Below are 12,325 nucleotides of genomic sequence, written 5' to 3' on the forward strand. Positions count from 1 at the left end.
CTGTCCTTATTAACTATTACTGTCCCTTCATGCCCAAACCACTGTCGCACTTGCTGTTCTGCTCCTCCAGAAACACACCCAGCCACCAGGCCTTTGTATCAGCTGCTCCCTCTGCTAGAATGTTTGGCCCCTGATCTCTGCATGGCTCATGTCCCTTCTCCATTCAGGCCTCTCCTCAAATGTTACCTCCTCTCAAGCCTTCCTTGATCCTCCCTTCTAAACAGCCCCTGCCACTTTCTCTATCCTCATATTGTGCTCTTTCTGTCTCTCCAAATAAAAAGTAATAGAAACTCTCTAGGACGGGGACCTCATTCTGATTACCACTGTACCCTCAGGCCCTGGAACCTAATCAATGCTGAAAAAGTATTTGCTGGGAAAAGTAAAATGATTTTTTTTTTAAGATTTTATTTATTTGAGAGGAAGTGAGCATGCCAGAGAAAGCACAAATGGAGGGGAAGGACAGAGGGAGAGAAAGAAGCAGACCCCCAGTGGAGGATGAAGTCCAACATGGGACTGGAACCCAGGACCCCGGGATCATGACCTGAGCCGAAGACAGACACTTAACGGACTGAGCCACCAGGTACCCCAGATTATTTTTTTTATTTTTTTTAAAGATTTTATTTATTTATTTGACAGGCAGAGATTACAAGTAGGCTGAGAGGCAGGCAGAGAGAGAGAAGGAGGAAGCAGGCTCCCTGCTGAGCAGAAAGCCCGATGCTGAAGGCAGAGGCTTTAACCCACTGAGCCACCCAGGCACCCCCCCAGATTATTTTTGAGACATGTTTGGGGTCCTTTACAACACACGATGATTTCTTAAGTTTTTATTATGGAAATTTTCAAAAATATATCAAATAAATAACTCCAAGAATTTTTCACCTAATATTGCTCCCAGAGTTTACACTTTTAGCTTAACAATGTTCCTTGCTAAAAAAAAAAAAAATACTAATGTTCCTTGCTCCCAAAACTTCTATTGGTAGAAATAATCAATAAAATAAAACTGAGTCAAATCTTCTTGATAAGATTTAGATCCACAGGGGCACCTGGGTGGCTCAGTGAGTTAGGCCTCTGCCTTCAGCTCGGGTCATGATCTCAGGGTTCTGGGAGATCAGAGCCCTCCAGGGCTCTCTGCTCAACAGGGAGCCTGCTTCCCCCTCTCTCTCTGCCTGCCTCTCTGCCTACTTGTGATCTCTCTCTGTGTCAAATAAATAAATAAAATATTAAAAAAAAAAAAAAAGATTTAGATCCACAGGGGCACCTGGGTGGCTCAGTGGGTTAAAGCCTCTGCCTTTGGGTTCTGGGATCCAGCCTCACATCAGGCTCTCTGCTCTGCAGGGAGCCTGCTTCCTCCTCTCTCTCTGCCTGCCTCTCTGCCTACTTGTGATCTCTGTCTGTCCAATAAATAGATAAAGTCTTTAAAAAAAAAAAAAGATTAAGATCCACAAGATTGGATTCAGGGAAATTGGATCTGATAGAAATAATAACCACAAAAAGAAAACCACACTGGCCACCACTATAAATAGTGAAATATTATATGGAAAAATCTTTCATTGAAATTTCCCTGCCAAAGAATAATTTCAGTAATAAAATAATTTTGGGGGTGCCTGGGTGGCTCAGTCGTTAAGCATCTGCCTTCGGCTCAGGTCATGATCCCAGGGTTCTGGGATCAAGCCCGGCCTTGGGCTTCCTGCTCTATGGGAAGCCTGCTTCTCCCTCTCCCACTCCCACTGCCTGTGCTCCTTCTCTTGCTGTGTCTCTCTCTGTCGAATAAGTAAATAAAATCTTTTTTAAAAAAAGAAAGATAAAATAATTTTAGTAAAGTGAAAATAGAAGCAGTTTAATTGCCCTGTATGGAAAATCAAGCAAGGAATTAAATTGGATTAGGGGAGGTTACTCTTTTGGAGATATAGACAATGTAGGTAGAGAAAAGATACAGTGAAGCCCTGGGACATAATCACACAAACATCTGCAGTGAGTAGAGGTCAAGAAGAGAGAGGGAGCCAGCAAAAGAGAAGGAATGGCAAGGGTAGCAGAAGGAAAATGAAGGGCATGGAAGCCAACAGCAGACTCTTTCAAGAGGAGGGTGCGTCAACTGTACCCACTGACACTAAGAGGTTGAAAAATGAGGAAAAGTGACCGCTGACAACCAGGCCCTTGACTGACTCCTCCTCTCACCTTACCTCTGCTTGCTGGAGCCCTCCAGGACCTCGGATTTCTTTTTTCTCCCCTTCCTAGACAATCTTAGTCAGTTCCATCTACGTTATGACAGCTCACTATTTCTCATTTCTAGTCTAGAAGTCTCCCCAGAACTCAATTCAGAGAGCTAACTGCCCAGCAGACATGTCTGCTTATAAGTCTAATAGACATCTCAAAGTTAACATACTCCAAAATGAGCTTCTGATACGCCTTTGCTCCCATCAGACCTTCTCCCTCTTGTCTTCCATCACTCAGTAAATAGCACCATCTATGTAGTTGTGCAAGCCAAGATCTTGAGAGTCATTCATGACTCTCTGCACATCTTCCTCATCCTCTATACTTTCCATTCTCAAGTCCTGCATCACCTCCAAAGTACCACCAAAGTCCCTCCAAATTCCAAATTGCTCTTGAATCCATTCATGTCACTCTGTGTCCACTGCAACCACCCTCGGTTGAATTCATCATTATTGGTCACCTGGATTATTATTACAATGCCCTCTTAGTAATCTCTTTGCTTCTTCTCTTATATCATTCCTCCACCACCAAAGGATAAGTTAGAGCATATCCCTTCTTTTTTCAAAATCTTCAGTGGCTCTTGATCTAAATCACAGAAGAAGCCAAGGTCATTAAAATGGCCAATGAGGCTTCTACATGCCTCTCTTCACCATTATTTTCCTTCCCCCCCACACACCCTGCAGCCTCATCTACTCTGCTCACTCTGCTGCCATCGCACTGGTTCCCTTCCTCCTCCTCAAACACACCAGGCATGTTTCACCACAGTGCCTTTGCACATGCTATGCCTCTGCTTGGAACACCTTTACAGATACAGCTTGCTCCTTCAGCTTCTTCATGTCACCTCCACAATGGCCTCTCCTCACCACCCTTTCTAAAATGGCTACATCTCTCTCTAATATTTCTTAGCTTTGCTTTCTCCCTAACACTATCCTTATCATAAATTTTATGTTTCTTCCTTGCACTTTATGTGTTTCTTATCTGTTTCCATCCAACTCCTGCCCTATCCCCCACCAGAATATAAATCTCGGGATTTTTTCATGGGCAAGAATGCCTTTTCATTGTTATTCTTGCACCTAAAACAGTGTCTGGCACGGTAAAGTGCCATAGATATTTATTGAATAAAGGGATTGATAAATCTTTTGAGAAGAGGATCAGAAAAACACTGAAGTACCTGGAGCAGGTTATAGAATTCAAGGCAGTGAAGGTCAAACATGGAAGTCACTAGAACAAGTATATGTGGTTACAATAATGACCTGGCAAACCAGGGACCAGCTGATGCTGCAGGAGAGAAAAGGGACAGTTGTAGAGCTAATTCCTCCAGTGAGAGATGAAATCAAGATTACAGCCACGGCTATGGGAGCAGGGACCCTTCCTCTGCTGTAGCAGGAGTGAAGGCGAGCAGATGGATTACAGAGCTGGCAAGGTGGTAGATTGGACAGAGGACGGCGAGGCTCCTGTTTTCTCCATTAGTAGGAGGGGAGGTCGGTAGCTTTAACAAGAGTGGAGGAAAGAGCAAAGGAGATTTGAGGGGAGGGTGAGTAAGGGAGCTTGTCTTTAGGAGACGGAGAATGGCAGCCTACTGGAGGGGAGGGGCCTAAACCCCGGTGATTTCCATCAAGTTCCCGTGATAGACGTAATCATCAACCTTCTCATTCTTCTGTAAAAGGGCTGACCTAACGCAGCTTCCAGCCGCCCTCGGCTCCAAACACCGCCTCGAGCCTCCCTCCCCCTGGAATTTGGGGCGGGGACCCCTGGCAGCGACGCGGAGGCGCCGAGCTCACCTGCTCCCCGCCACCAGCTCTTCCAGCGCCTGCTTGAGCCGCGTGCAGGCGCCAGCTCCCGGCCTCCGCTGCAGAGTCTCAACCTCTTGCAGCCCCTGGTCCTGCGCGACAGAGTCCCGAGTGTCCCAGACTCCGACCTCTTTTAGACGACCCCCCGCCCAGAGCCCCGTCCACCCTCGGCCGCACCTCTGGGCGCAGCGCTTCTTTAGCTCCACCCAGCTCGTGGTTCCTTCTCTCTCCTGGCTCTACACTTGTGGGGCTGCACCCCCCATTGTTCTACTCACGACCGGCTCCTTTCCTGGATGTAGCAATTCTGAAGCCCTGTCTTCCCACAATTTCTGGTCTTCTCAGTTCGCCCGGAGCTGTGCTCTTTGGCTCTCCAGCCTTGCGGCTTCAAGGTGCTGGCTCCCCCGTGCTCTACCTATTAGCCTCGCCCCAGAGCCCCCTTCAAAGGCCGCAGTCTTCCCGACGCCGCTGCGTGCGGCCTCTCCCTGCGGGCGCCCCCCTCGCCCTCACCAGCCTCTCGGCCACTTTCCGCACGCAGTTAGTGCTCTGCAGGCGCCACGTGTGATCCTCCCAGCGGCTCCACACGCGGACGCAGGGCTTGCGGTGACGCAGGGGCAAGCAGAAATAGGGCCTGTGCGGGCCAGGGAAGAACGGAAGCTGCGAGGGGCAGTCCTGGGCCGCTGGAGACCCCACCGCCCTCCTTCCAGCCATCAGGTACACTCACCCGTTGCCATCCATGGGCTCAGGTCGCTGGGCAGGGGTCCCTAGCTCCTCCCCCTCCTCCACTGGCCGGACTCCCACTTCGGACTCCAGCAGAGGCTCTGCTTCCCCTGCCACGCCCTCCGCTCCCTCCCCGGCCCTGGCACCTCGGCCCGGTTGCTCCTCCCTGCGGCCTGCGCCACCTGCCAGAGCAGCAAGGGTCAGGAGGCACCAGGCTGAGGGGCTGACCCCTCCTTCAGACCTCCTCTGCCTCAATAATATTCAAAGCCCATCCCTTACTGAGACTCAACTGTCCCTTCCAGGGGCCCAAGTCTGGAACAAGAGTCACCACCCTCCAAACCATGACCCTCAGGGGTCCAGCTAGGCTACACACCAATGGAGATCTCAAAGCTGATGGGCTGGGAGGCCAAGGCAGGGTCAATCATGGTGGCCTCGAAAAGCACACCAAAGAGCAGGAAATCTTGCAAGGGCGCCAGGGCATTCTGAGGAAGGAGGGTCAGGCTGCAGTCAGTCCCCACCTACCCAGGCTGCAACAGGGACTGCTTGGCCACAATGCCTACAGAAAAATATTGCAACCGAGGCCTATATAGGTCACTACAAGCATCCTAACTCTGGTCACCCCCTGCCCTATATTCTTAAGAGCAAGCACGTGTATACACACACTGCATTCTTTATCCAGACCCCAACATTCAGACTCCACCCCCTGTGTTAAATGCCTGGGAGCCAGTTACACACCCCCTAGCTGAGAGTGACCCTGTCGCTTTGCTAAACCCCAGGCCCCACCTCTGGCAGAGGCAGCAACTCCTCCACCTCCACCTCCATGGCACTGGGAATCTCAGGACCATCACCACTGGAGCTGGCATCCAGGGGCTGTGGGATCCCTGTTGGGGTCTGACCCCGCCTGGCTTTCTTCTTCTTTCTCATGAGCCGGGACAATCTGGGTCGCTGTGGGGCCTGGGGAGGCTCAGGTTCAGCTCTTCCTTCGGACACTTCCATGGACACAGCCAACAGCAGGCGGCCACGGAACCAAATGCCTTGGCCAAGGCCTTCATTGAGACTTTGAAGACCATCCCGGAGCCCCGCGCTGGGGGGAGATCCATAGAGAGGAACCCATGCCGGGCCGAAGGTGGGGTTAAACCCCGCTGTGGGGGACAAAAACAGCGTTTTGGAGGGGAGCATGGGTCCATGGGTACCAGGTCAGTCTATGCAGCACACCCTTCTCTCCTGGGGCGGGGAGTCAGATTGGGCATTGGCAGCTCGCAGAGGGAAGTCTGAGAACAGCTGCGGACCGACAGCCACGGATCAAGACCCGAGAGCCACTTCTAAACCAGTGCAGCTCCCAAAGGCGCTAGGGAAAATGGAGCTGTGGCGCCGGGGCCGGAGCCAAAGCCGTGGGGCTGGAGTCACGGCTGGGTAAGAGCCACGGGTGATCCGGTGAGGGTCGGGGTAAATCGACAATGTACGTTGCTGGGCTTATTTCTGTACGTGTGTTGCTGTAGGGAGAGCACAGTTGGCGGGTTTACCGGGCAAAAGCAGCTGTACTTAGGATTTCGTCACCAGAGGCAACCCGAGAGCGACAGCGGAGTTTGTAGTCTGGGGGCAACAGGTGAGGCTCCGAAGGGAGGGGCCGGCTTGGAGCGCGGGTTACCCAGTGGCCAAACTCTAAGCGGAGCGGGGTCTCGGAGATGCCGTTTGGCGTCGGGGCGAGACCCAGAGCCGGTCGGGCGCAGGCAGCAGGCGCTGGCCCAATGCGCTCACCCGCGCGGCCGGGGTGTGAGATCTGCCTCAGGTCCAGCACGTGCGTGGCAACAGCCACATCGACCAGGGGTGCGTCGTCCCTCAGCTGCAGACGGAGGCCGCGCGTCAGCGGCGGGAAGAGCTCCACGAAGCTCAGCTGCTCGTTCCACTCGGGCGCCGCCGTCTCGCCGCGCACGGACGTCTCGCCCTAAGGGCCCCGGCGAAGGCCGGCGGACAGGGGTCAGCGCGGGACCGGGACCTGAGCCTCGGCCGGGTGGGGACGGGAGGGACTAACCTGCTGCCCCAGGAAAGACACGCGCACGTAGGGGTCCATGAAGACGCGCTGCTCCTGCAGGGCGCGAGCCAGACTCCCCAGCAGCCCCGGGCGCAGCGCCGGCAGCCCCTCCGCGCGGTACACGCGCACGCGCAGCCGTGCCCACGGCCTCTGGGCCGGCACCCGGCGCGGTAGGAGCAGGTTCCTAAGATAGGCACGCGCTGAGGCCGGAGGATGCCTCCGTCTCGGCCCCTCCCCTTCTCGGCCTCCTGGAAGCCACGCCCCGTCCTACTCTCCACCTCGCCACCCCACCCGCCCTTACCCCGGCTTACTTCTCGATGTCCGAACTGTGCCCTGGGCCCGGGGCAGGCAGCGGAGGGGGCAGGTCCCCGCGCGCCCGCACGGACAAAGTGACCTTGACGAAGCCTTTGGTCCCGGCGCGGGTGTCGCGGGGATCGTGCAGCGGAGCCCATTTCTGGTAAAAGTGGGCATCTGGGGGCAGAGGGGAGAGCCACAGTTCAGGGGCCACTCGCAGGCTGCACCGGTCGTGGGGCTGCGCTGATCGGGGTTCGTGTCCGACTCGGTAGGGAGGAGGAGCGGGAGTGCCTGGAGGTCAGCCTTCTGAAAAGGCTTCTGTCTCCGAAGTTAGTACCTAGGGATCAGTGCCCAAAGGGTCAATTTCCCCTGTCGGTGCAGATGAGTCTAAAGGAGGGGAGAGTTCAGTACCTGGCTGGTCGAAGATAATGCCCAAATCCATCCTGAAGGTGCCTATCCGGGAGGCCATAAAGGGGAGGGTCTGCGAATGGAAAGCCTGGGGGAAGTTGGGGTTAGTTCTGGAACTTCAGCATCCCCCTTTCTCTGGAGGATACCTCTTATCCCTAGCCGCCTCACCGTGATCTCCAGCAGCAAGTCTTGGAGGTGAAGCCGGGTCTCATGAAATTCGAACAAGAAGTACTAGGTTGAAGTGGGGTAACAAGAGAGGTGAGAGAAAGTATATGTGAAGGGCTCATGCCCCCTGGCCCCTGCCTCTTGCAAAGAGAACGCCCTACCCCCTGTCCTGGCGCCTCTTGGCACCCCCTCCCTCACAGAGCCCCTCTTCACCAAAGGCACTGGTTGGATTCCACCTAGCCCACGCCCCCTCCGCTGACCGGGTAAATCCTGGGTCCCTCTCAGGCCCCACTCTTCCTTCGTTGCACGCACCTCGTTGTAGAAGGGGCAATTAGTCCCGCGTTGGGTGGCGGTCACTCGGCGCTGCTCCCCAACACGCACGGCCACATAGGGATTAATGTTGACTCCTACCAGCTTCTGGGCCTCGAGCACTGTGACTCCCACCTGAAGGGGGCAGAAGCAAGAGAAAAGGAAGCCATCCCTGCCAAAGGAGGGGGAAAACCTCCAGTGTGCAGAGTGGGTGGTATTCACCAAGGGTTGGGGCCTAGAGGGAGAGCGGTACCTGGAAGTCCCGAGCTTCACATGCCTGGAAGGGATCCCCTCGAGCCAGGCCCCGAGCGCGGCTGCGGGAAAGACAGGGTCAGCTCTCACTGCACTTCCTCTCCTGGACCACCTACACTTTTGCTCAGTGCTAGGGGTAAGACCTCCTCTCTCCTCTCCCTCTGAACTTCTGGATTCTGAGCGCTTCCAGTCTGTCTGGCATCCATCTCAACCATATACCCTGAATTTGACTCATTCCTGGAGCCCTGAAACCATTCATTCATTCATTCATCAGAGATTTGTTCAATACCCACTATGTGTCAGCCCTATTCTAGGCCCTGGGACCCTGCAGTGAACAAAAGAGACAAAACTCCTTACCCTCATCAAGTTTCATCCCCTAAGTGGGCTCCACGTGTGCCAATGTAACCGTGTGCGTGAGTGGGGCAGGGTGTATGTTTAGGAGCAGGCGACGCTTGATCCCAGGATATCCACTCCTCACCCATACCTTGGGATTGTGTGATTGTGAGCATGGAGGAGCATGGGCCTACATGTGTAAGCATGTGAGGCTGATATGCTGGTAGGTGTGGGAGCAGGTGTGCAGCGGGTACAAGTTACCTCTTGAGGTGGCTGAACACGACCCCTGAAAGCTCCACATCAGGGTCATCCTCCAGCTCCAGCTCCAGCTCGTCTTCATCATCCTGCTGACCTAGGCCTCGAGCTAGCCTGTGGCCCAATGCCACGGCCCGCCGCTCCAGCTGCGCCTCCCGGGGTCTGATAAGAAAGGCCTTCAAGGAATGTGTCTGGACCTGTCACCCATCTCTGAGCACCCCTTGACTTCCCTGACCCTAGGACTGACCTCTAACCATGACACTGACCCCACTATTTCCAGAACTGACCCCTAACCATGGACCCCTAATTCCAGAATTGACTCCTGATTTCAGGACTGACTTCTCACTCTAGAATTAATTAAATACTGACACCCACCCCGCCAAGACTCTGGGACTGACCCTGGGTCACTGACTCCTAGTCCCAAGACTGACGTGGTGATCCCAGATCAGCTCCATATACTTACTCCAGCTCCTGGAAGCCCACATTGGGGATGATCAGTTCTGAGCTGGAAGGAGGATAAGTGAGAGGAGTGAGGGACAGTGAGGGACTACAGAGCGACAGGCTGGGCAGCACGGGTCCAAGGGGCACCACGTCCAGCAGATCCAGAGAACAGTTAGGTCCCACTTCTCCCTTCCAAGACCTGGCTGGACTGGAACAATCTGGTCTTGCTTAGATGGCGGGAGATGAGGGGCAGGGGTACCTGTCCCGGATGGATGCCCCAAAATCTTCCTCTGCCCAGGCTCCAGTTGCCCCCTCTGGGGGCCGATATTTCAGGTCAAGCTCCACCTGGATCTGAAACCAGACACACAGTGTGTCCCAGTGCCCCTCAAACTGCCTGGGGCTAAGAGAAGTCCAAAGACAATGCCTTTTTTTTTTTTTTTTTTCCACCTGTACCCAGAGACCCTCCTGGCCTGCTTCTGTGATGACTTTGTAGTTTCTCTCTGATCATTAATAATATTGACAACTTATTAAGAACTTAGCATGTGCAAGTTACCTCTTTCTTGAAGAGGCCAAATACGACTCCAGAATTCTCTCTTTGTTCTTGGAAATTCATGACTGTGGCCTTCCCAGCTCTGCACGGTCTGGCCCCTGACAGCCTTTCCAGCCCTGTTCCATAGGAGGTCTGCTCCTGCCCTGCACCCCCTCTTATGCTCTCTCAGAGCACTGGGATTTTGCATCTGCCCTTCTTCTGCCTGGAGCATTCTTCCTTCCCACTTAGTTAACTCCTATCATCCTTCCATTCCAAGTTCAAGCACTACTTCCTCGGGAACCTTAGCTGACCCCCAAATACACTATACCCCCAAATTACACACTATCCTAGCTCTTTTATAACAACCATCAGGGACAATTTTGCATTTATTTGTGTGAATATCTGTTTAATGTTTGCCTCTCTCTTTAGATATGGAACTCTAAGAGGGCAAATCCTTATCTGGCTGTGCTCACCACTCAATCCTCATTGCCTGGCACAGCTTATAATCAGAGCAACAAACAACAGACTGACTGAGAAGTTCAACATTTCCTATGACTCCACATAATGTAAATGAGGAAACAGCTTAGTAAAGCTAAATAACTTATCCAAGTTCTCAGCTGGGAAATGGTGGATCTGAGATTTGAACCCAGGTCCATGCCTCCCAGGTTATATGACCCTCCATGAAACACCAGGAAAACCCAGCCAGGTTCATCTTTGCCTCCCAGAAGAACTGATCTGGTCCTGGGTCAGGGAGCAGAACAGAGCCCCTTTTCTTCCCCCACTGCCACACCCCTGGTCCTCAGCGCTGAGCATGGCTCTTAGCCCATGTAGGGGCTAACCCATTTAGGGGCCACAGTGAAAGGAGCTGTGGCTGGAGGGTCTGGATCTGGGTTTTCCCCTCTGAAAAATGGAACTTTCTGGGGTGCTTGGGTCCTCAGTGTAGGTAAGCCTCTGCCTTTGGCTCAGGTCATGATCTCAGGGACCTGGGATCAAGCCCCGCCTCAGGCTCTCTGCTCAGCAAGGAGCCTGCTTCCCCACTCCCTCTCTGCCTGCCTGCCTCTCTGCCTACTTGTGATCTCTGTCTGTCAAATAAATAAATAAGAAAAATGGAACTCTATCTAGAGGGACTGTCAGGTTTGGGGATAGCAGGCTGAGGACTGGTCAGACTCACGGGGGTCACTCGCAGATTCTCATCGACTAGAGCCTCCCGTAGCACCAAATGCCCAGTACTCTGTAGCTGCTGCAGGGAGATCACCAGGGTCCCTAGAGACCTGTGGGTAATGGCAGGGAGCAGAATAATGACCCACAGGGATAGCCCCACACCACGTCCAGCCCCACATCACATACAGCCCCACCTGCATCCTTGGCTCCCCCAGGCCTACTCACCTGGGGCTGAACACACGGCTGCAGTTAACCACCTGCACAGACAGGCACTCCTCAACCAGCGGAGCCCCATAGTGTGGCCAACGGAACAGCTGAGGATAGGAGGAATCTTGTGATACATGAGGCTGGGCTGACCTTGACCACCAGTCCAGAACCTATCCTAACCCTAAAACAGGATCCAAATCTCCAAACTTGGAGCTAGCTCTCTAATTTATCCTAAACCTGGAACCCAACCCTCCTCTCCCAACACAGGGTTGACTCTAAACTAGGGCTGATCGGAGGGTAACTAGCAGTCAAGAACTAATCCCCCCAATCTTGATTCTGACTGGGTGTGGCTTCTCAAGTCTGAGACTGATCCCACTTCCTGAGAATACAGCTCCCAAAACCCAGGAATGTGCTCCCCAGCTCATCTAAAGAGGGACTTAGATGGCACACAGATCAGCTTCTCCCCCTCCAGGACCCAACCCCACTCACCTCACTGATATCTGCTTCTTGACCACAGCGAATTCTCCTTGTTTTTTGGGTGAAGCCTGCTCAGAATTGAAATAGTCATTTATCAGCCCTTCCCCACAAAGAAATCACACACACACACACACACACACACGCCCAGACCAGGATCCAGTCCCCCTGGGTTCACCCTTAAAGAAAGGTAGAAGATGGACAGGGAAAGAGGCAGAGAACTGGGCTTGGGGAGGAAGGAGACAGCCTGGAGAGATGCCTAGGCACTGGATTGGGGGCCTAGGGAATGGAGAAATGGGAGCCCCCCAGTAAGAAAATCCTTAGAACACCCCTACAAAAGCCTCACCCCGAAAGCTGAGCCTCACTTGTCGGTCATGGGTGCCCGGCAGCCCTGTCAGTCGCCGCACACACACGGTCAGAGCCATTGTCCTAAGGGCGACTGGCTCTCCCTCTGCCCGCCTGCCCTCCTGCCCGCTCACCCCATTTGCCTCTGACTCAACTGGACTCACCCAGCAGGTTCAGCAATCCCTACCCTTTAGTCAAACACACAGGCAGGCCTGGGGGTCATGGGTGGAGACGGAGCCGAAGGACTGAGAATAGGGGGTAAGGTCCCTGTGGTCAGCTCAGGCCTCCCTGACTGCACCAGCTTTACCTCCATCCTGCATGCATTCTTGGGAAGTGGGAGCTGGGATAAGGTGGAGATGGAGTCAATGGGAGAGACAGGACCCTACTCTGTCCCCACTAGCCAAT

At 53.6% G+C, this 12,325-nt stretch overlaps 1 protein-coding gene across 2 annotated transcripts in view; it reads right to left on the reverse strand.

Annotated features, from left to right (window-relative positions):
* Positions 1–12,020, reverse strand: part of LOC132021870 (fer-1-like protein 4) — a 34,550-nt gene extending 22,530 nt beyond the window's left edge. The window contains exons 1-19 of one of the 2 annotated variants that reach the window (XM_059406889.1): positions 11,922–12,020; positions 11,591–11,646; positions 11,120–11,208; positions 10,905–11,004; positions 9,464–9,555; positions 9,227–9,268; positions 8,770–8,925; positions 8,177–8,237; positions 7,927–8,058; positions 7,618–7,680; positions 7,453–7,537; positions 7,059–7,218; positions 6,748–6,931; positions 6,474–6,660; positions 5,499–5,857; positions 5,089–5,197; positions 4,720–4,897; positions 4,506–4,626; positions 3,990–4,090 (exon numbers count right to left, since the gene is read on the reverse strand). In XM_059406889.1, the coding sequence (XP_059262872.1) occupies positions 3,990–4,090; positions 4,506–4,626; positions 4,720–4,897; positions 5,089–5,197; positions 5,499–5,857; positions 6,474–6,660; positions 6,748–6,931; positions 7,059–7,218; positions 7,453–7,537; positions 7,618–7,680; positions 7,927–8,058; positions 8,177–8,237; positions 8,770–8,925; positions 9,227–9,268; positions 9,464–9,555; positions 10,905–11,004; positions 11,120–11,208; positions 11,591–11,646; positions 11,922–12,000 (2,354 nt within the window). In that variant the 5' untranslated portion in view covers positions 12,001–12,020. Of the gene's footprint in view, positions 1–3,989; positions 4,091–4,505; positions 4,627–4,719; positions 4,898–5,088; positions 5,198–5,498; positions 5,858–6,473; positions 6,661–6,747; positions 6,932–7,058; positions 7,219–7,452; positions 7,538–7,617; positions 7,681–7,926; positions 8,059–8,176; positions 8,238–8,769; positions 8,926–9,226; positions 9,269–9,463; positions 9,556–10,904; positions 11,005–11,119; positions 11,209–11,590; positions 11,647–11,921 lie in introns of those variants that run through there. The other variant, XM_059406888.1, reaches the window with a different exon arrangement.
* Positions 12,021–12,325: the final 305 nt, after the last annotated feature.

Source organism: Mustela nigripes, chromosome 7 (assembly GCF_022355385.1).
Source record: "Mustela nigripes isolate SB6536 chromosome 7, MUSNIG.SB6536, whole genome shotgun sequence".
In the NCBI taxonomy this organism is placed as follows: Eukaryota; Metazoa; Chordata; class Mammalia; order Carnivora; family Mustelidae; genus Mustela; species Mustela nigripes.